General features: G+C 36.2%; 1 protein-coding gene across 5 annotated transcripts in view; it reads left to right on the forward strand.

Moving 5' to 3' along the window:
* The window catches only part of LOC125768081 (uncharacterized), a 71,889-nt gene that overhangs the window by 26,809 nt on the left and 21,605 nt on the right, over positions 1 to 23,475 (forward strand). For all 5 annotated transcript variants that reach the window (XM_049435276.1, XM_049435274.1, XM_049435273.1 and 2 more), the window contains 4 exons: positions 2,436 to 3,240; positions 6,336 to 6,915; positions 15,732 to 15,834; positions 16,516 to 16,735. In XM_049435276.1, the coding sequence (XP_049291233.1) occupies positions 2,715 to 3,240; positions 6,336 to 6,915; positions 15,732 to 15,834; positions 16,516 to 16,735 (1,429 nt within the window). In that variant the 5' untranslated portion in view covers positions 2,436 to 2,714. The remainder of the gene's footprint in view (positions 1 to 2,435; positions 3,241 to 6,335; positions 6,916 to 15,731; positions 15,835 to 16,515; positions 16,736 to 23,475) is intronic.

Raw genomic sequence — 23,475 nt, forward strand, 5'->3', positions numbered from 1 at the left:
CCAGCAATTCAGTAATTAGTATATATTGTAATTGTATATTCTTCTGCAATGATAATTGTCCATTTATGAAAAAAGCAATAAAATAATACGACATCACAATATTATAATTCACCAAGAATAATCACTAACATACCATGGAACCACAGAATAAAGTCTAAAGTGCTCTCTTATAAACAAACTCGAAAATAAGATAAAAAGTCACCTTTTTAAAATATAAAATACATAAATTAGGGGTATAAAAACATAAATACATAAAAATGTAAATATTATATACATATATTAATAAATAATACATCGAGTAGTGTATGTGATAGCAAGCCTCGGTTCTACACGACAGGACGGGGTATCAAATCCCATCACGACCAACTCCCCGTAACAAGGACTGACTAACATACTACGTGGAAAAAATAGGTCTAATAATCCAGAAATGGCCCTTAAGGGTCGTTAAGCCAACAAAAAAAGAGATACAATACTTAAATTCACAACAATCAGGAGAGATATGACGAGATATTTCCATTTATAAAATATTCGCTTCGCAGCTTCAATTGATGCAACTTTTCTAAATGGTATACATATTTTGAACCAATTTAGAAACTGCTTCTAAGCTTTCCAATCAAGTTTGTAAGTGCATTAAGTAAACACTGAATAACTATTGCATCACACGCTGTTGTTGCTGTTAGTCTCGCTACAGGCAAAAATCAAAATCTTTCAAGACAAAAAGAGCAGGGAAACGAATTTTCAATCAGAATAAAAGCTTTTGCTCGGATGGAAGATGAAAAACATTCACAAATCTCCGCGAAACAAACAAAAAAAAATGCGGCACTGAAACACGACCAGGTTAATTGGTTAGTTTCCCCGCCAGCGATGAAAAATTGCCAACGCCTGTTGACTGCCCGCAGCACTGGAAAGAGGATGAGCCTACAACAAACCGAATTTTGACAACATTGAGATACGCCTGTTGGAAGACTTCAAGTGTTGATTGGACTGTGGTGCTTCACACCAAACAAAACAAAAATGTGTACAAAATAGCAATCAGTTTGAAGGTTTCATCGATTATAAGAAGAAAGAACAAAAAAGATCGTGAAAAAACAGTCACTTGCGGAAATTTTGTGCCACAACTTTATGCTACACATCAACAAAACCACCATGGTGGATGTGCTGCCTGTTTTCTAACTAACTGAGAACAGTTTCACCAGCATAGCGTTCACCTCACAAGATCACAAAAGCTGAAGCATGATGTTTGCGTTTTTCAAAAGAATCGTGCAAGATAAAAAACGAAGAAAAGAAGAAAATCATTCAACCAAAACACCATCCCAAATTCTTTGCAGCGCATGCTAGTAGACATGCTACTAGCCTTTTCTACAAAGAAAATAGTAAAAAAAACGATACCATGAGACAAAAAGTGCAGTAGTAGTTTCATACAGTTTTTCGATATATTTCCGATGTAGCGTTACAGTAAGGTAGAGGAAACGTAGTACCAGACTGAATATGCATTAAAGTGATAGGAACTCCGGAATCATGAATCCACTCCACCTTCGGAATTGAAAAGCACAAATTTGACTCCAAAGAGTTTCTCTGGATTCTACTGTAGAGTTTAGTTTCGGAGCCAACTCTGGAGTTTACTCAGAAGCGAAGTATGGAGTTTACTCTTAATTCCGTTATAGATTCCGGTTTAACTCGGATGATTTTTAGTCCGATTTCGACTATGGAGTTATTTTCCATATATTTGCTATCCTTTTCAAAATGTTTTTGCAAAGATTTTTTTAAACAGATATTGACTTAGTAGACTTAGCTTTTTGGGAAATTTCCGAATTTGGTATTTTCTATAGTTTTCGATTGTTATTAAGTATCAATGTTTTGAAAGCTCCGTTGTCATTGATGACATTATTTAAACGTTGTTGTGTTTATGATAGTTTTACGTAATTTAGTAATGGTAGTTTCCGCTGTTCTATATAATTTTGTTTATAACAGCATTATGTTTTTATGCTTATTATCACATGTTGACACACTCTCTCCTCCACACCCTCCCACCCTGATTCATACAAATATTTGATTTCATAAAAATATAATTTTATCCATCTCTTACTCATTATCAAAATAATACAATCGAATTAAGGTATCTAAAACACCTTATTTACACCACTTCATACTAATACTTCTTCTTGGCTTTAACGACCTTACAGGTCACACCGGCCATTTCTGGCTTACTAGACTTATTTTTACCACGTAGCCGGATAGTAAGTCCTTGCTACGGGGGAACGGTTCGGATGGGATTTGAACCCGGTCCTGCCGTGTGGACCCGCGCCGTTTATCACATGCACCACCGGGCCGCCCTCATGCTAATACTATTATTTTCAAATTTATGTATTGAACATTAGAAAATATATCCTAACTCTAAGTTGTATTGTAACATGTATCTCTCATTTTCATTGCAGAATACAACCTTGTTATCGTCGCGTCTATTTCAAAACGTTATGCATATAATGAAAACGTCTTCTTGAAATATAACATATTGGAATTAAATCTTATCACATAACATGTTTCCCACCGTCGCAACGACGGCCACGCGTACTGCTGCCTTTCTGGACCGAGCAAAGCGGAAGAAGATGTTATATTTATTTTGAAAAAATTGGAGCAAACTACTCGCATGGACTTACTCATCGCTCAATCCAGGAAGATTGTGGCGTGAATGTGGCACATTTCTGGCGTCCGTCATGATGTATCAATGCTGTTTAATTGTTCTAATGATAGCACACTGTGTATCATCAACGGGTCAACCAAAGCAAGAATATCAACTCACCCATCCTTCAAACACCGATGACATTCAAAACACCAGCCAGATTGCATCGCACACTAGCAGTACTGGCCGGATAGAGAGCAATTTTGCTGTCGGTGACTCTGGAATTGGACCGTTGAACGAGCAGGATGTCTACGATGAAAATGATACATCAGAAAATGACGAAAGCGACACTGACAACGATCGACCGGTAACGGTGGAAGAAAACAGGTACGATGCGGATGACAACAGCAATGGCATTATTCACGATAGCCCCGTACGGATAATGTCCCCATTGAATGGTGGCATGCTTGCATCTACATCCGTACACGTTAGCGTTCAAACGGAATTGAATGACCTAGAAGCTGTCGAGGATACATTAGAATCAGATGGTTCGAAACGTTTTCTGCAGCACCATTATCAAAACCCAAGGGAACCCCGGAAGCAACTACAGCAGACAGAAGGTAACGCAATGTTCATTTTAAATTTCCACAATTATTACCATATACTTCTTCGTCGCCCTCAGATCGATGGTAATGGTCGGCTTAGGGGCTGAATTATTATTTCGAAATGAGTTTCAGCAGTTATCGGTAGAACTAGGTCAATTAACACGGTACGACAAAATGGCTATCTCGGTGTTTGGCTTCGAGGAAGATTTAAAGAAGTGAACGAACCAACTGATAATGCGCCTGAAGTAATTTCATAATGATGGACACAATCTTCTCCGGAGCTCACTCTAATATCTATTTGCAAAAGATATTCGTCAATGAAATAAATTAAATTTTGTATTCAAGGAAATTGAAAACAAAAGCATCTTTTTTATAACCGTTTTTTTTTCTTTTGGAAACTAGCGGAACAATAACCAAAGTATTGGATACAGACTGAAATTTATGTTATTATCCGTTATTTTCAATATGGCTACGTTAGTGTAGGACTGTATCCCAGGGATATATTGGATCGCACGATGCACGAATCTGTACAATCTAGCACCATTCTCGAAGAAGGGCTATCTAGAGATTATTTACACTGTTGTACGTTTTAGTATTGACCTTCGCACGCAAAATGGCCCATGTAGAAAATCCAGCGTATTCAAATCCGACATTTACATAGGCCATTGTACGAGGAAAATTAACCCCGCTGCGTTCATTTTCAGCTAAGCTTGGTTGTCATGGATTATCTGTGATGCTACTGAATGTTGTTGGAATGTCCACGTTCTCATACCATCGTAGTAACTACTACAAAGCTGCGTCCAAGACGTATTCACGACATTCACTTGGAGTATAAAAAAATAAAAAAAAAGCCGAAAGGGAGCGTCTATCGGCTGTCACGGCAGCTTAGACAATCACACTGTCTAAGCGATAGAGTTCTAGCGGTCGTTAGGATGTATAAATTATCGATGAACCTTTTTGTAAGTAAACTGCATCATATTTTTTTATCATCACACTGTTTGATGAGATTTTCTCATTCAAGATCATTAAACTAAGGAAATGGTCACTAATTCTTTGAAGCGGCAAGCACCTTTGGTTTAGTGGAAGTGTTTTCCGGTTTATTTATTGCACATATAGAGAAACCGTAAATAGTCCTTTCATGGTTCTCATAAATTAAAATTGTCTGCGGTTGTTTGTTCACTTTGACAAAATTTTCATACAATTTTTTACCTTTTATTCATATTACTAATTTGAATTAAAAACATGCGTTTTCAAAGAAAACTACAATCAACTGAATAACACCATTATATCACATACGGCGAAAAGCAACCAAGTTATTATGTTAACGTAAAAATGCTACACTATTGTACGTCATCGATAATCTCTCGTTGGGTACACAAGTATTTGAAAGTGTGTATACAATAATTGTACAATCACAATCAAACAAATGCAACAGATGTATGTCTTGTACTATTGGCAGCATAACACTACATTACATATCAGATGAAAAGACCGAATGTGCATAGCTCTATGGGCTGCTGCATACATGACACGTGTTGTCTTGCTCGAGGATCTACGTTGACTGAATTTTTTATTATTAATTTATCCCTATCTTACTAGAGCTCATTTTGTTATGGCATTTGTCGCTTGAAACTATCTAAATTTCTATTCAAATACCGAAAAATCAACCTTTATAAATTACATTTTTTTTTTCGAATTTATTGCTTTTGAAACCGGAGTATTTTTTTTATTGAAACAATGCAAGTTTAGCTTAATACTATCTACCTTAAATTAGTTATATCTAATGAATGTAGTGCTCCTGATTTGTTGTTGTTTATGAATTCTATGTATCGTTCAAATGTTTTAAGTATTTTAAATTTCTTTTCTTTTTTACAGTTTTTTGGTGCTGCATTGAATTTAAATGTAACATTTTTAATTATATTGGCTCGGAAATTTTCAAAAATAACTTTATACAAGCTTTCATTGATCGGACTGCCTTTTATATATGTTTATTTATTTTGGTACTCAAGATCTAGGTAAAAATTATAATTCATCAATGCTCATTTGCTATAGCGTTAGTATCGATTCAAACGGTTATATTGTATTATTCATGAATTTTACAATTCTTTGTATTATTTGGAAACACGTCAAACATTTGGTTTTCAAATTTTCTTTTAAATTTAAATCTTACAATATCGCTCTTGGAGAAAAAAACACCTTTCAACAAGGCACATAAATATTCACCTTTTGCTCATCATTTTCAGCCAACGGCCCTAGAGTTAAATTCAATTTCCTATTCTGAGCTCTTACACATACAATTTGTCTGTAGAAAACTACACAAATGTATCGTTCAGCAATTCTAAATTCAAAGTCTCTTTGAACACGTCACTTTCCCTTGGAGAATAGCGGTTACCTATCACCTTCATGCTAACTTACTTTGAATTCTTGTTCCATATTCTCCATCCAATTTATCGGCTACGCGAACTACATACAACGGTTGGATGATTTTGATTGGGTTATATTCAACTCGTTAAAGCACAGACATTGCAACGCACTGAAGAATACGCATTTGTATTCTTCTAGTAACAACTGTTCGTTTACGAGGGCGTGTCAAAAAATGTCAATCGTACTTGCTCCAAACGATACTAGCGATGTACAAGATGACAGACTTGCAACAAATATCTCTGGAGAGTAAATATTTTGGGTTAAAATATCAAGTCAAATTATTCTGATTTTTGATGCCACATATAAAACCAACTAAATGTACATTTTATACATTTGAAACTAAATTAGAGCCAATGTAAAAAAAACAATGATAAATACATATTTACAGTATATCAACAGCTCTTTAAATGTTCTTCATCCATTCCGCCGAGCATTCTTTGCACACGATACTTTGCCAGGAAAATTAATTTGCAAATGTCCAGATATGTTGCTTACAGTACATTTGAGTTTCACTATTAGCCTATAAGCGGCATAGCCTTTATTACTATTGCCGTAAAGAACAGTGTCTTCAATCACCGACAATCGATCTGAGGAAGCTTTCCTATTACTGCTTTTAAGCCAAACATCAATTTCTATGTTCATTTTGTCTTATGATATCTTCGTCTTCTATTCTCTAATACTAACAGGCACAGTTGTTCAGCTACCTTCGTCGCTGTTGGGTCTGACCACTAACGTCGACAGTAGTAGCTCTTTTTCTACAACAGATCTATCAGGGCTCACCGTATCAGCAACGGTGGAAGATGTGTCACAGGAGCAACACATCACTAATCTATCTTTATCAACCCAACGAACAATACGAAGGCCATCGTCTGGTGTGCAATTGGCGATGATGGTACATAATGCAGAAGACGGCAGTAAGCCCATGAGAATGGAAGCAGCCACCCACTCACATAACGACCCACCCAAATCGATACAGAAGCATTCCCCAGCACAGCAATCGATATCCGATGCATCAAGAAGAAATAATCCCATCAGCATTTCAAATTTCCACTCCATCACATCCAACGATACGCTAACAACGGCTACAGCATCGAGCCTGCAACGCCATCGAACAATTAATTCAATGAATCTTAATCCTACTACTCCGGCAATGGTGGTGAAACCCGTGGGGGAGCATCGTAAGTTACTAAAAAGTACCGGTCCCATCCTGAACTATGTGTTCGACCATCATCCGCCGTACTACAAATCAACTTATTACAATACTAGGTGAGTATTGGCAACAGAAAAGAGCTTCATGAAAAAACGAATAAACAACACTTCACACGTTTATAGCAAATCTGTTCGCAACAACCATCACAGCTTAACAACATCGTTCGCTAAAACTAAATGCAGCAAGTGGATCGATATGTATCGTTTCAGTTGTAGTTAGGAATCAGTGAACGTTATTGAGCAATACTTAACAGCAGCTTCCTAATAAAGTTACGTTTTCTCAACTACTTACTGTAGCAAGCGATACCCCATTTAACATAATCGAAACGCGTTAGGCGAAAAGACACCACGTTTGAATTAAAACAGCAAACACGTACTGCTACCGTAAAATAATTTCATCAAGCATTCCGCTCTGCTAGCACACCACAAAGTCAGACCGAAGGCAGAAACGGCATTGAAAATCCGATCGGAATCGGAGAAAATGGTTTTAGAGAAAAAAGGTGTTTTAGCATCAGTAGTTTCTTTCCATTCTTTTTTCTTCTGCTAAACATTCTGTGAACAATACTTGGCAGCTTTTTATGTGAAAAATGAAACACCTGAATTGTGTTGAAAATCTGTTTCCTGACATTTGGTGCATAACATGGGCCATCGCTGCAGTGGAAACCCTTGCCACGGACGTATCCTAGTACTGATGCCCAAGAAGAAACAAGAAACCAACTTCGTACCAGCCTGCAAATGGATTCTACGTGACATCATTACTAGCAAGGAATATTGGAACTCTTTCTGTGCTGTATAGCATTGACGCCCATGGGCATTTCAGCCAGAATCAACAGGAATGATCGTGCATGAAAAGTGCTCTACCAACAATTTAGTACGATACAACACTTCATTATGCTACAGACCGTTTCCGGTAATGATTCCCAAGCTTAATAATTTCCGCAACTTTGACGCAGTAATGGTTCACGTATAAGCTTGGTTCAACTTTTAGCTATGTGCACATTACCCATCTTGGCGTTACCCCACCATGAAATTGACCGGTGTTCCAAACGATTCCAAATGATTCCAGCAAACGTCAATAAATATCTATCAAACCAGTGGGCTATTTTTACGATACGCATCCACTGTCTATACTTCTTACCTCACAGAACCTATTAAATGCCAGAAAAAATATGGGACATAGTCACTTTAATCACTTTAGTCGCTTTTAACAGGGGTGGCCCGGTGGTGTATGTGATAAACGGCGCCGGTCCACACGGCAGGACCGCGAAACAAATCCCATCCGGACCGTTCCCCCGTAGCAAGGACTGACTATCCGGCTACGTGGCAAAAATAATTCTAGTAAGCCAGAAATGACCGGCGTGGCATTAGATTAGAGATCGTTAAAAGCTAACAAGAGAAAGAGAAAGAGTCACTTTCATGGAAATAAAGTATAATTATGATTATCAAGAATGAGAAACAACTCCATTAACTTGCTTTGTCGTCAATAATCAATCGCTAATGATATGACAAACTACAAACTTTTTTACAAATAAAATAAGCTTACTCGTAACTTACTCAAATCACCGCGATTATCCGATCTTGATGAGCACTTCATGTGACGATCTTCATCAACCTACAATACGACGAGTTCTTTTAAGCCGTAGCTTTGTTTTTTTTACTACCCCTGCTCGTAGTGAACCATAAACAATTGACACATAGTATGCATGTCACTGCATATGCTTGCAACCCAAGCGCTAGAAGAACGCCGTACAATGGCAATAGATAAAAGAGTAATTCTTCGTTCCTCTCGTTTCGTGATGCATTTCAATCACTGGCGTATGATAGTATGTGTCATACAAAAAATACCGTTCTATCTAAGGTACACTCACTCGATAGATTTTTCCTACGCGTTCTGGGTGTGTCTACTGTCTGGCGTGATAGTTTTCCGTTCCGACTAGAAAGCCAAGCCAACCAGATGACGTTGATAAATCGGTTGTGCAAGCATCGCGTATTTCAGTGAGTAGTTTTTGTGTTCCTCGCTTCACACTGGATCACGACAAGGCTCTGTGCATTGCATGATGCGTAGTAATCTGGGCCTAGGGTCACAATGTGCAAGCACAATCCCGCTTTGCACAAACCCTTTGACATGCAAGAACATGCCTTTGACCCACCATAGAAGGAAGTATCAGCGTATCATCTTCCGTTGATCAACTGCATTCGTTGTCACGGGCGTAATCGACGAACTTGCACGCATATTATGCTCTATTTTTTGTAACTGTTCCAGCCATGCGTCATGTCATCATATACCGTCATCTTGCATCATTTCGTACACCCATTAGTCACAACATGGTCCATTTCTGTCATCTCTGATTAGAATGCCATCAATTTAGGTGTCATCTTTGTAGTTTGTGGCAGACATTAACTGCCTACAAAGTTGATCGATTGCAAATAATCTTATGCAAATTTCATTAGACATCTCTTGACAATTTCTACCTGCGTAAAGGTAACAATAATTTACACCAGTTGATTATGTCATACAAATATGAAAGCCACTTTAATGTTATATTTTGTACAACCACCAACATAGCTGGCAGCACTTGAACGTTGAAACGATTCGCACTACAAAATACGAATAAAAAATGTTGAATGTGTTAAAAATGAATGCATAAATTTAACAGCCCTACCATTCCCGTTATCTTACTTATCCACGCATCGTGTGGAATGATGGTTGACAGAGAATGCACCACATCACACCAACGGCTATTCGTTTTGCATACATTTTTCTGTTTTATGTTTCTCAAAAATCGAGCTGCCTTTCGCATAAAAAGCAATACGACTCGATCGTCAACTTTTGTGACACAAAATAATTGTATTCGGTATACACTTTTTTTCAGCAAATGTTATTTATGAATAATTTTCCTTTACGTACGCTGTATCATAACCTGCGTGTGACAATAACCTGCCTGTTATACTTTTTTTAATAGCATTGTCCCTACCTTGGAGGTTAATTTTGATTAAATTTTCATTTTCCGCTCCGAATCATATTTTCCATGCTGGAAAATAGCAAACAATAACTGATTGTTCAAGCAGAACAAAACCAATAATCTCTTCGGGAAGGAATTTACTAAACAAATCATTTTATCTTCCAAAAACCATGTGCTTCACTTTGTGTACATCAGAAAATTATAATTTCTTCTCTAGAAAGATAGACATCGTGCAGCAGACAAGTGTGCTCAGCAAAAATGTTACTCATCAACTCACCGAAGCAACAGCGAAGGGCACATAAAATCAAGCCAAAATCAAGAATGGCAACATGGAAAGTATAGAAAAATGAAGCATAATTGGTTTTGTCATCGACATAAAAATGAGATCACCAGAAAGCTCGTAAACGTGATTGGAATCATAAAAGGTCAATTAGTTCATATCGTACACTGCGAAAATAATTGAACCACTTTTCCAATCAATAACAAAACGGTTTATGCCTCCAATGTTTGTACATTTACTTAATTTAATTTAATTTAACATTAGAATCACTCTCTCGCGTTCGTTTTTAGTTACATTAACAAAGGTTCAGTTGTATTTGCGTACCATGATTGGAATAAAGTTACACAATTTGCAACCTTTCAAGTTTGTAAAATCTCAATTCTTGACAATATTCCAGTTATTGCAAAAATTAAAAGTTAACAGAATAATTCGTTCGTTTTGCGTGCTCAAATATAGCTCAACTTATATTTTCCATTTGAACAGATCGTCAGCTGTTGCGACGATCTAAGTCGGTTCGAATCCCATTCTAACTTATAAACATTTATGATGTGATACGTCAAAATGTTATCAAAATTATAAAAATACTTACATTATGATTTTCATTAGAAGGCAACAGTGTGGCGTAATAATTTGACATAAAATGCAAACCAAAACATGCAAATATCATCCTGGTGTTTAAAATGAATGCACAACACAATTTTTGTCTTAATAACAAAGCACAAAAACAAATGCAAATGTCAGCCCTTCAATTTACATCATTCAAGTCCTGCTGGAAGTACCGTACAATTAGTTATTTATTTATTTATTTATAATTAATTATTACGGCTTCGGCCGACCGTACAATTAGTATTATTCTATATAAATATGTTTTTCTCTCTATCTCTTTCTCTTTTTCCTGTTGTTTCCTACTTGTGCAAAATGAATATTTATAACGAATCGAGCCATTGGTTCTTGTGACCTATTAAATAAAAAAGTGTTGCTGCTGATTCAATTACAAGAGTATCAGTTTGCTGCTCCTGTCCATGATAAGTAAACACCGACTATTCACAGAATATTAAATCACTGACTAGCACACCTTTCATGAAGTTACCAAACTGTTCTGCTTATCTCATCTCATTTCACTGTTCGTTTTTTTGTTGTTGAAGACACGCTTAACCAAACTCAAATATGTTTCCTTGTACAGAGCAAACAAAATCAACTCATGCATTCAGCCGAAGTAAACAGCTCAAAGAAAACAGAAAGTTAAGAATGATAAAAGAAAACAAGTAACCTGCTTTCTATTAGGTTTCATCACAATTTGTAGCTGTTAGTAAATTGGTATGTTTTACATTTTTCCATGAAACATTTTTATTTGTTTAATAAAACTACGTAATTGCGAATAATAATATAATCAGATTGCATGTCCACACGGTAACTGATTAACATACATTAGCACCAAAAAGCTCATCTTACAAACAGTGGTTTTCAGAAATCCATCCAATGTCTGAAATTACTTACGATATTCCAGAGCGAAAACAACAACAACAACAACAACATTAGCATTCACGCCAACCTCAGGCGAGCTCATGCTTCAAAAGACATCAAAACAGCCGTCAAGGCAGTGGATTTAATCAGGGCAGCCGGATCAACCACCAATTACTATCCTCCCTTGGTTTCATTCAATTCATTCGCTTCACACGCTGTGTTCTGCTGTTGCAAGTGGATGTTTTCATACGATACTAAAATGAGGAAAAGTTTTCGATGTTTTCTAAATTATCCTTTCCCGTGACAACTGACGTAACCTGAACGAGATCGTCTTGAATTCCGAAGTACTTCTTATCGCATCAATAGCTTGCGGAGGGTATCACAATTTTAATATTTTATGACTGAGAATGTTTCCTCAAATGTATGCTTTTTTAGTTTTGTGTCTCATTTTTTAACTAAACTTATTTCTTTGCCCTTATGTTTATATTCCTTTGCCCTTATATTTCTTTGCCCGTATGTTTATATTCCTAATTACGGGGAATTATTTGTAACAAATCTTTTGCTTTAAATCAGCAATTGATTATTTTCTATGGCGTCCTGTTAATCAAATTTTTGGTTTCCATTGTTTTGATTGTAGCAAATAAGTACTGATTTCTTCTTTATAAATTTAACTTTGCAAATAATTAATCAGACAACTCGCTGTCGGGAAAATAGATAGATACATATATCACATTGTGGTAACACTCGATCTTTTTCGTCTGAATTGCAATTTTTATCCAGCTAAAAATAATACACTTGTTACGGCAAATGAACGCTTATCATTTGCTATAATTTTTGCTACTCCTTGTCAAGAACTGGTTAACGATTGTTACAGTTTACTCACATCGATCAGTGCACATTTTACACAATCACATTAGATTTTACGCACATCGAACCGTATTTAATTTTAATGATTATTTATGCTCGGTTGTGTGTTATCAGTACGAACACAGCCCTGGATGCTCAAGTAAACCCTATCGTCATTACACCGTCATCCTGTAACGATATTTGGATCTAATGCTATAGATTTACATTTGACTGCTTCTGCTTCTCATTTTATTCTTAAATAAAATATTAAATATCTATATTAAATAATATAAAATTTAAAAAATCGTATGTTCATGATAAAAATTAGATATTATTTAGTGTGTCGTTTTAGTTTGTAACATGGTTTACTAAAGTTTACCGAATTTACCAACGGACAATTAAAGTTAGAAAAGTTTTCACACCATGATAATTATTTAATCTTGTGCTTTGATTGCAATTGAAATCATATGACCAACAGCAAGTATCAGTTTTATGGTCATTCAGCAGCAGTGCATAATGTTTATTGCGGTTGAATATTCAACCAGTAACGATATGATTATTATTTCACGCAGTGCTGCTGTAGTGATACTGCACTTTTGACCGCAGTGTAATTTAATTATTTTTGTTGCAGATTTCAGCCAACCGTACAAGCAATCAATAGGTGCCCATACATATAGACGCATCTTTGACGTACGATTCTAAAACAACTTGGCCAACGAATTCATCAATTTCATATTTGCATTCCGTTGCACTCCAAATCATTTAAAACTAATGCTTAATATACACACGTTCGTCCTTAAAGCAAATTTATCAACCTATTTATTGTAAACTCTATATTTTTATATTCCTTGGATGCCTTGGATGGACGAGACAATGACTAAAATAGTTCAAATTCATAATATATCTTTTATTAACCTCAACATCTTTAAATGTTACTTTTGTAGCATCTTGTAAATCTTATTACCTGAATCTAAGAACTCCATCTTGATGTTATCTTAAAATGTAACAACTTTGTCCATAGAACCATATTACGGGTAACATTCGAACAGATGTTTTGCTTTCAATGTCATGAAAAATCTTTTGAATGGACAATGTTTCACTTGAAATTATAATTTTCAATAAACGCAACTCTGCCGGCATGAAATGCACAAAAGCAATTGTATTTAGTTACTGCTCCCAGATACTTTACGTCCAAAGTTATGTTCATAAAGTACTAACGGCTCGAACAGGTCTGAGAAATAGTTTACCAGAACGTATGACCCATACTTCTCTGCTAGAAGCGTTTTGCTGTATTAATTTTACCACAATTGAGTCTAGAGGACAAATACAAAATGTTAGACCTATCCAAAGAGTTTCTATTTAAGTTGCCCTTTTCCCAGGTTGGCAGGCTCGCTGGGGAGAACAGTGCAAATGTAATATGTTACCGTGATGGCTTTGCCGTAGAATTAAAATTACATTTCAAACCCATGCATACGCTTGCCTTCCCAAGGCACACCTTTTCCATTCTTTCTACAAAACGTAAGTCGACAACGGTGAGATGCCAGAAGATCCTGTTGACCATGTCTGCCTTACGCCCGGGTAAACTGCCGGCGCCTGTTTCCTCTTGCGGAAAATCAACAAAACCAAACAACCTAAAGAACTAAACAAGCGGCGCGGCGGTTGCTCCGTGCGGTGCGATTAAGCCACGGAAAATAGGCATTACATTTATTTTATGACTCTTGATAAAGCATTGCCTCCGGAGCGAACTGAGGTGCACACCATAGCCCGCCAACCACAAACTATGAACCGGATGACCTTTTAAGCATTTTCGCATCTGCAGACCCTTTAATCGTGAATCATAGGGCAACTTCTACTACGAATAAGGGTAAGCCGTACGTAAGAAAACTATGTGTATATTATTTACTCGGCGCTATGGCAAGGATGCTGCTACAATTTTTACACCGATTGGACACTACTGCACGGTTAGACATGAAAGTTTTGTCATTTGCACCGAAAGCGTACAAACGGTTCAACGGGTGTTTTCTAACTTTCGTTCAAATATTTCCTTCATTCTACTTTTAGTGGCCTAAACAACAGTGGCTTTGGCGTTATGTGTAACTTCGACAGTGCAAGTAAATATTTGTTGTGGTGTATGAGCATTATAAAGTTACAAACTTGTCACACCGCAACGAAAACAAAAGCCCGACGTGGCACATAAACTAACATCTGTGGAACTATTAAAACTTTTTTATTACTATTAAATTAACAGTTGTTGAACCGTGTTCATTTTCTTGCAATGGAACTTTGTTCGGTTAGTATAAACAATTAATTTGGAACTTTGGATTGCTTCAACGCTGTCTAATACTCAATTGTTAAACCCAATTAACTACAGAGGTTATGTATGTCAAATAGCCTTATTTTTGCTATAAAAATCCAAAACATACACATGGACTAGATTTTTATAACATAGGGGGGCTAGTGGTTGAGTGGGTACATAATAAAGCCACAACCAAAAGAGTTAAAGAAATGATAAAACAAAAAACTGCAAGTTCATCGTGTCCCCTTTATAAAACCTGTCACTGGCGATTTCCATCGCAAATGGTTCGACTAGTTTTTTGCTATCACAAACAAGTTAATATCTGTTTTGTGATGGTGGCTTGTGGTTTTAGTTACATGAGCAATTTTACTATTTGCGTCAATCAAAAGTTTACCAACACGCATTAATTCATCTAACTAAACACCACAGCCGGTCACTCGTACGAGTCTAATCATTATTTCAGGCCCATTCACCTGAACAGTAAATCTTTTGCAAAAAATGAACTCTTTATTGGACGAGAACCAATATGTTTTACTCGGTATTGTTAGGTAACAAGAAAACCTCTTTTTATACAAAACAGTATTTTAACTAATTTGCTTCGTGCTACATTGCGTGTTTCTCTTTATGGCGTAACGGTTTATTAGGTCATGCTTGACGTATGATGGATTAGTCGCCTTTTTTCCCACTTAGCTGGACAATCAGTCTTTGCTACGGGCGGTCCTGATAAGATTCGATTCACGAACTTCAATACATTAGACCAAATGGGAAAGCACTAGACCAAAGGACTACTCAATTAGCGGTTTATTGTATATGAAAGAATAAAAAAAATTTAAAAAACTGTTATAATATTTTTGCGCGCAAAACAGTGGTAATATAAAAGATGAACTAAAAGCATTTGATACATAAGTAATGAAATTAGAAAAATATGTTAAATAAAGACATTACTACAATCCCTAATAACTGTACCGTGTATTCGTGTAATATTCATTTTAAGACATTTTCCACTTCATCTTTTCTTCGACAGGTACGGGCCTCACTTTGAAACTGATAACGTCACCAACATCACGGTACAGAATGGTGATACCCTTTTTTTAAGTTGTAGGATAAGCCTGCTGCAGGATAAAACGGTGAGTTGGATTCTCTTTAGTTTTAATCGTCCACTAGGTATACTGGAAAAGTTTGATTTTTTTTACTTCAAAGTAACAATACTTTTCTTTAACAATGCACAATTGTTTATTAATTTAGTTTAAATATTATATATTGGTATAAGCACTCATTTCTTAGCTTCATGTCCCATTAAATACGCAAAAACTTTATAACTGCGATGTTTGGACATTTATTTTGGAAAATGTTAAACAATAAAATGTACCGTGTAATATTTTACACTTTTATCTAGAAGATCTTAACATTAACTTAGAAAGTTAAATACATTTTCGATTGTGACACGTTGATAATAAAAAATGCAATCTGTCTCAGCTTCGAACAGGTTGCACTAGTTTTGTTCTTCCGTACCGCAAAGTTTCACAAAAACGAGCGATCGACCAAATGCAAGTTCTGCTATAACTTATACCTCGTTCAAACCGATGCCCATGAAGTCATGGATGTTAGAGGCAGGAATCGTTTCAAAACGACATGGCAAAATGTGAAAAGAAAGCAAGAAAGATATTTATGCCATCCCTTTCCCATGAAATATACTCTCCAAAGGTTAAATTCAATTTGTGAACACGAGTACACGGTACAAGCTTTTGCTCGTGTCGTTCTTAAACTTTTCTGATGTAACTCGTGTTTTCCCCCCCACTATTGTGTAGGTATCCTGGGTTCGACGAAAAAGTGGCGACACAGCTTTGCAGCTGTTAACCGTCGGAAAACAGACCTACTCTGGCGATTCCCGATACCAAATCGAGTTCCAATATCCCAACAACTGGCGTCTGAAGATTTCACGAGCGAACAAGAATGACGAAGGGGTATACGAGTGCCAGATATCGACACATCCTCCCAAACTTATTATTTACTACCTGTATGTAAACGGTAAGTAGTAATGATGGTTTCCTTCAACTTACATTACAAATTTTGGAATCAATTGTCAAACAATGTCTGTACATGTTCACTTTAACAGGATGAAAAATGGTTCATGCAAAAATGGCAAAAAACTCACAAAGTGTTATCAGTCACAATATCATACTGCTTGTAACCAAACAGTTAGTTGATATAGTTGGTTAATAACGTGTTGTGATAATTATCAAATTAAAAATGGTGTAAAAGATGGTGTACATTGTTTCGTATATAAAATATTTATTGCAGCCTTAAAAAGCAAATAAGCGGTTTTATTGTCCAGAATGATTTCTTTGTGAATAAAACCTTTCATTTTAAGCTATTACCTAATACACATGAATAGGGACAATTATTGGCGGAACATTGCTTGAAACATAGTCTTCACAGCTGTTCCGTGGTCGCAAGGGTAAAAACCTGCTGTGATTGTGTTGCCATTCATGGTCACATCATATTATCTCTGTATGTAGCTGTGAGTATTTCTCAATACTAATAGCAAATGATTCAGTCCATGCCATTGTGAGTCCAAGCTTACACACAAAATATTTGCACCACTTTTACACGATAAACAAGTGCTACGTATCCCATCAAATATTCCTGGAAGGTACTTTTATTTATGTTATCCTTATTTTGGGTTTCTTATGATGGCTGTGCACGTAGACCGCATAATTCCTTGAGGCGAAATAACGCTGTTGCCCCAGGAACTGCTTAACCATTCTGTACCAGCATGTGCAATCAGCTGTTGTTGAGCGAAAAACTTCCCTACCATAAAAGAGTGGTTGCCACATATTTTCGCCCTTTCTTTTTCTCGAACGTTTTTTTTTTGTAAGAGCTCATCCAATATGACACCATTGTATCATTAAGGACGCATTCACAGAATGTTGTTGGTAAATGTATCAATCACAATATGAGTTACATTCACATGAAGCACATTTGCAACAGACCGAGTAATAGATAGGTCCATTCTCTAGCCCTAGGTATAAGAAATGTTTAAATTTTATTCCATTATGTACCTATTACATATCTTTCACTTTCAAATTCTTTAAACACAGCAATAGCACCAGCAGTAAAAGCAACTCGCATAGTCTTTGTTCAGATTCGCTAGTAAAATTATCAAATATACGAAGCTTCGAAGCTAAATACAAAACATGTCATTTTGTGCTTATTTATTGTTTCTTTTTCATGAATAAACAGTGTTTTCCTGAACAGTTCACATAACGTAACATACATTACAGAATACGCTCTATTTGTCCTTTGTATGAATTTTAACCTCACATACTTCGACAAATGAACTTCAACCTATGTGTCAACGCCGCAAGACTTCAATCACTAGCCCCACAAACAGTCGCTTTTATCCGTATTATAAAAAAAAATAACAGTCAGATGAACAATATATGCAAGCAGCTTACATTTTGCTCGTACTTCGTTGCGATGCCAGCGGAAACAACCGCCTTTAGTCAAGGAACATAAACTTGCATAAAATATGACAGTGCGCTGGCGCTCATTTGTTACGATCGGGATCGTATTATAAATTTTCTTTCCCGGCCGTATACCTACACCACTGCGATAGACAGCCAATTGCTCCACGATGTCGACGACAATGACGATGAGAACAGTGCACGGATGCCAAGAAGTAGTGTTACGCGGCGGTGACTTCATGCAAAATTATAAGACCTTCGCCTATTGCTTCACCGCATACCATACCAAACGGTTTCTTTGGGGTTCTTTCGGGGTATAACGTAACGTTTCTTGTACTTTTACCTATTTATGTCCGTCTGCTTCAATGGTTTTACGAACCAAATGTTCAACATATACCGTATAAAAAAATAGACACAGGGCATTGCGGAACTTTACAAGCGTCACAGAGGGAATGTTATCTATAAAAATGTACTGTATTTTAATATTTCGTTTTCAAATGTTTTTTATTTTTTATTTTGCAACATTTCAATACACTTCCACACTTGACACAAGTTTTTTCAGTCTGACTGCAGATCCTATTCTCATCTTTTCCGCAGAATGAACTAAATAATTATTAGTATTATTAGCATTACGGCAGTATGACTAAAATAAAGCTGAGAAGAATAAAAGACCTGCTCAGAGCATTCTTATGTTAACGTCACGAGTATGAAGTACATTTAACCACAAATATCCAGTATGTTACGAAAGCCACCGCCAAAGCCGATCATGGAGATAGACGAGCAGATTAAGTCGTAGGAACTGTGATTTTTTATCCTTCTTATTTCGTAACCAATAGATATAGCCTCACTGAGATAGGCAATTTGCCACTTATTCATTACTCACAACCACATAGATTAGTTCAATGTAGTGACGCTTGTGTCTAGTTAATACAGAACCCAACAAAAGGGTCATGCTGACCACTCTTTTGAATGATAATGACAGTATCAGTATAAATGACAGACTTTTTACGAAGACATGGATCTATTTACGTAGGAGCAGGCCCGATGGTGTATGTGCTAGTGGAGACGGATCCACACGACAGGATAGTGCATCAAATCCCTTCTGGATCAAATCCATTCAGTATGGACTCGCTATCCATTTACGTGGTAAAAAAAACTCACCCTTTCATAATCGTTTGTAAGACATAAATACGAAAATTCTTATACATTTCTATCATAAATTTTCATTATACCTTATTCAAATGTATTTTTCTTGTTCGATTGTCGAAATTATGCTGAACGTTAGGTTCAAAAGTTCATCTCATTTGAACATCTTTTCCGCTATAATTGATTCTGATTTATATGAGTAGATGGTCAACCCAGTTTTTCTGTGTAAAAATGCTTTAATGTCGATTGTGTAAAATAATAAAAATAAATTCTTCGCCATCAAACAAAATTAGTAAATTCAACAGGATTGCTTGATCGAGTAAGGAACGTGATAAAAATTCAAATTTGCATTCTACCTAGCGTGTCATTTTCCCACGAGGATAAAGAGCATTTCTATTTCTTACAGTTTTTTTTAATTTATACGTATTGTCAACTATCTAGCGCTCTTAGAAAAAAAGATGATGGGTTTTTTATTATTTTATTTCATAAACCTCTTCTTTCTTTTGGTACATTTCACTCATTTCTGCCATTGACAATAAAGTGTGCATTCAGTATTAGTTTGACAAATACCACTATTATTATAGCGTGAAACATTGTAATTTTACTCACGAATCCATAGTTTATGCTTCCTCTCTTTCAAACATTTTGCACTCATACACTCACTCGTAAGCATTCGTATGTCCATTTCCATCGCAATAAAGTATGAACATTGGCCATGCCAAAAATGGAACGGAAATGCTTGAAATGTAGAGCAAATGAGTTGGGCGTAGCTCCAGGAATGTGAAAATAACCAGTTTTTCATTCAAAATGTGTTCACTTTTTCGTACAATCAATCGGATGGGAACTAGAGCTTACATTGGCAGGCATAATCGGAACCGATGCCAAAATAACTTTTAAACAAAATGCAATCCTAATATAGCGCTGCACTCACATGCAACATAGTGCAAACAACACCCACAAACAAAACATCACAAACCTTTTTTATTTATTCCTTTACGCTTCAATTATGACACAGTTTGTAAGAAAATGTTTACGAAATGTGTTATACAGCATAGCAGCTTTAAAAGCGGAACATAACATTTCTTCATTCACCAGAACGTCTATCCGCAACAATTGGAGGGCCAATCTGCGTTTGGCTATCTTCCGGGGACACTAGCTAAGCCGGTATAAGAGCTTAGCCGTTCTTGAAAAGTTGTGAAACATAAGTAATAGCTTTTGGTACACTAACAGACACTTTACGACTTTGCAAGGTAACATTTGCAGTCCAGTCATAATGCTCTAAGCACTAAGCGAAAGCTTAAAGATGTCCAGTCACAAAGCTAGTGCACTGTTGGATGGAAAAAAGGAATATCCCTTCCTGCATCCTAGTACTCAGAAAATAATTCAACGATTGTGCAATCCTCTCGTGGCCTTGGATTTCGAGCAAGCTCACACTCAACCACTCAACTACTTCGCCCATTCGAGTCAAATGGATGGCCCATTTTGACGATTATGAGAAGCTGTTTGGCGTTGTATTTTTTACTTCCACTCCGATTTTGTTCAGTTCCTCTTTGGCTCTTGAACCATTAGCAATTCGGTGAATGTCAGATAGCTGGTAAGGCACATGGTGACTGGGAAAATTTTTTTAAGAGTCTGGCACGGATCTTTCCAAATGGCGCTCGATAGAGCAGCTTTTATCGCTGGTTGAAGCAACTTTACATTTCTTACTCCTTCCTTTCATCATGGCGATGGTTTGTGTTTGGTACCGCTGAAGTCGAATGCAAAATGCATTACTAAAGTTATGGTTTAATGATGCTACCACTTCAAGTTTTTTGTGTCGAATGTTAATTAAGCTTGAACTATCTTTTATTTTCAAAACCAACTCACATGCGACATTTCTATTTTATTGTTTACTTAACTAAGTTCTCTAAAACGCTTACGTATGTAGATGTAATTAAGAAAAAACGCAAGCGTGAAACAATTCAATTTAAAATGTATCAATATTGCGTTCACAGTAATTCTGACAGTGAGCCAATTTCTCACACACACGCTGGATAATGGCGATTCACCGATTGGAGTTTCATATTTATTTTCTTACGATTGGAAAACTTACAATAGAAAGATATATGACGAAAGTTAGGTCACCTTTAACATATACATATATACATTTGCACCTTTCTTAGATTCAACAGTATTGAAGACGCGTTTGATTAAAGTGACTTTGAATGACTAAAGTGACTATATGAAAACGCGTACCTACTAAACATCTTCTTCTTTTGTGATATGACAACCTCAAGAGGTGGTCTTGTCCTGCCATTTCTGACTTGTCTGAACTATATTTTACCCTCGGCGGTTAATGCCACGTACCACATACACCAAACATCAGCCAGCAATAATAAATCTTTGAATGATATGTTCCTAATCCATTGTATCATGAGAAACCACCTTGAAAATAACATTGATGTGAAATTTGTAAGCTATATAACATGGATTAATTTTATTAAACCAAATTCGAAGCTTATCACCATTTGTATGTAGCATGACTCAAAGATGGATTTGCAAAAACCCCTTCAATAAATGTTTAAGTAATGAATACTATTTCATATAAAGGCAAACTATCTGAAATATCTTTAATTGCTAGGAAGTTTTTAACGACGTAATGTACAACAAACAGTATACATACTTTACATACAGTTTTATTAAAATTTACAAAGCTCATAGCAAATACTGTACTCCAAAACCAGCCTCTGTTCTCCTTCTTCTTATGCATGCATGTGGGGGAGTGAGAAAAAGGTAAATCACCCGAAAAATGCCACCAAAGTGTGTCGGTATCCGAATCTGGCGAAAACTTTATGATCATTGACACTTTTTCCCAACCCTTACCGAACTACTACCGCAGCATCAAAGCTTTTACTTCTACTGGATTGTTTCTTGAACAGCATCATCCGTTTCGGCAGCTACATTAAAAAGAAGCACGCCGTTCCGTATTATTTGCCTTCACTTTTCTCAACCATGTTTCCGTACAACACTTTCATCCAATAAGTGATCCACTTCGTTTTAACACACTTTCCAAAAGTTCGCTCCCGTCAAAAGACCAATGACAATCCGTTCAGCCTTCCAAAACTGTTCCTGGAAGCCACTTGAGAGGGTAGATTAAGAGGCAGGTTATGAAATGTAGATTTGCGTTTGACCTTTCCTCCACGTCGAAGACGATTCTGTCACCCAGTTAGTTCTTATTTTAGCCAACGAGGCAAAAATAAAAACCGTCTATCTCAGTCAAGCTATGCCTTGAACAGGCTATCAAGATACACGGAGGTTGTCAACAACCGCATTCCTATTTATTCGTGGAATATACATTACAGGTAATGTGTTATAAATCAAACATTAAGGCTAATGCAACCAAGCACTAAGGCCGATATGTGACTGGTGCTATCTTCTTTTGAAGCTTTTTCGAATACATCTAAAGAGAAGGTAGTAGTACCGCTGTTACCTTCCATTCGATTCTACCTGGTTTATTTTTGGTTGAGATCAATCGATGTGGTGGATGAAGTTCACCTTGTCACGTTTGCCATATTTTACATGTTTCTGAATTTATTGATATAGAGCTTCACAATATCTAGTAGAAATCAAATGAAACTAACTTTGCTAACTTGTAAAATCACACCGTTGGAGTTTCGACATAGAGTTAATGGTAAACAAAATTATATTATGATCATTGAGTTTATATGAGTTAAGTTTATATGGCCTGGTTGTATTGGAAAAAATATGAAAATAATATCCATGATACAGCAAGAAAAAAAACTAAACACAACGAGCCTTTAAAGAATATACAAATAGAAATTAGAGATAAATGTTACTAGTCCAATATAACCAACAATGCTAAATTAACATGTAAAACTTTTATGAAAACAAGTGAAAAATAACAGCAATTAGGATTCACTATTCCCTGAAACAAGCGAAAAGAAACATATTTGCAATTTTGGGTGGATTATGTATATAAAAAACCGTGCAACTCTAATAATATTATAAGTAAAGAATTATTCACACAACAAGTGTCGTACATAAGTATAAAAATAATGTTTGCAACAATTAAAAGAAACAGGAATAAAATATTTGTTTATAATTTTAAAAAATAGTTACCTCAAACTTAATCATTATTTTCAAGAAAAAGCAAAT

This window comes from Anopheles funestus, chromosome 3RL, assembly GCF_943734845.2.
Source record: "Anopheles funestus chromosome 3RL, idAnoFuneDA-416_04, whole genome shotgun sequence".
Taxonomy (NCBI): Eukaryota; Metazoa; Arthropoda; class Insecta; order Diptera; family Culicidae; genus Anopheles; species Anopheles funestus.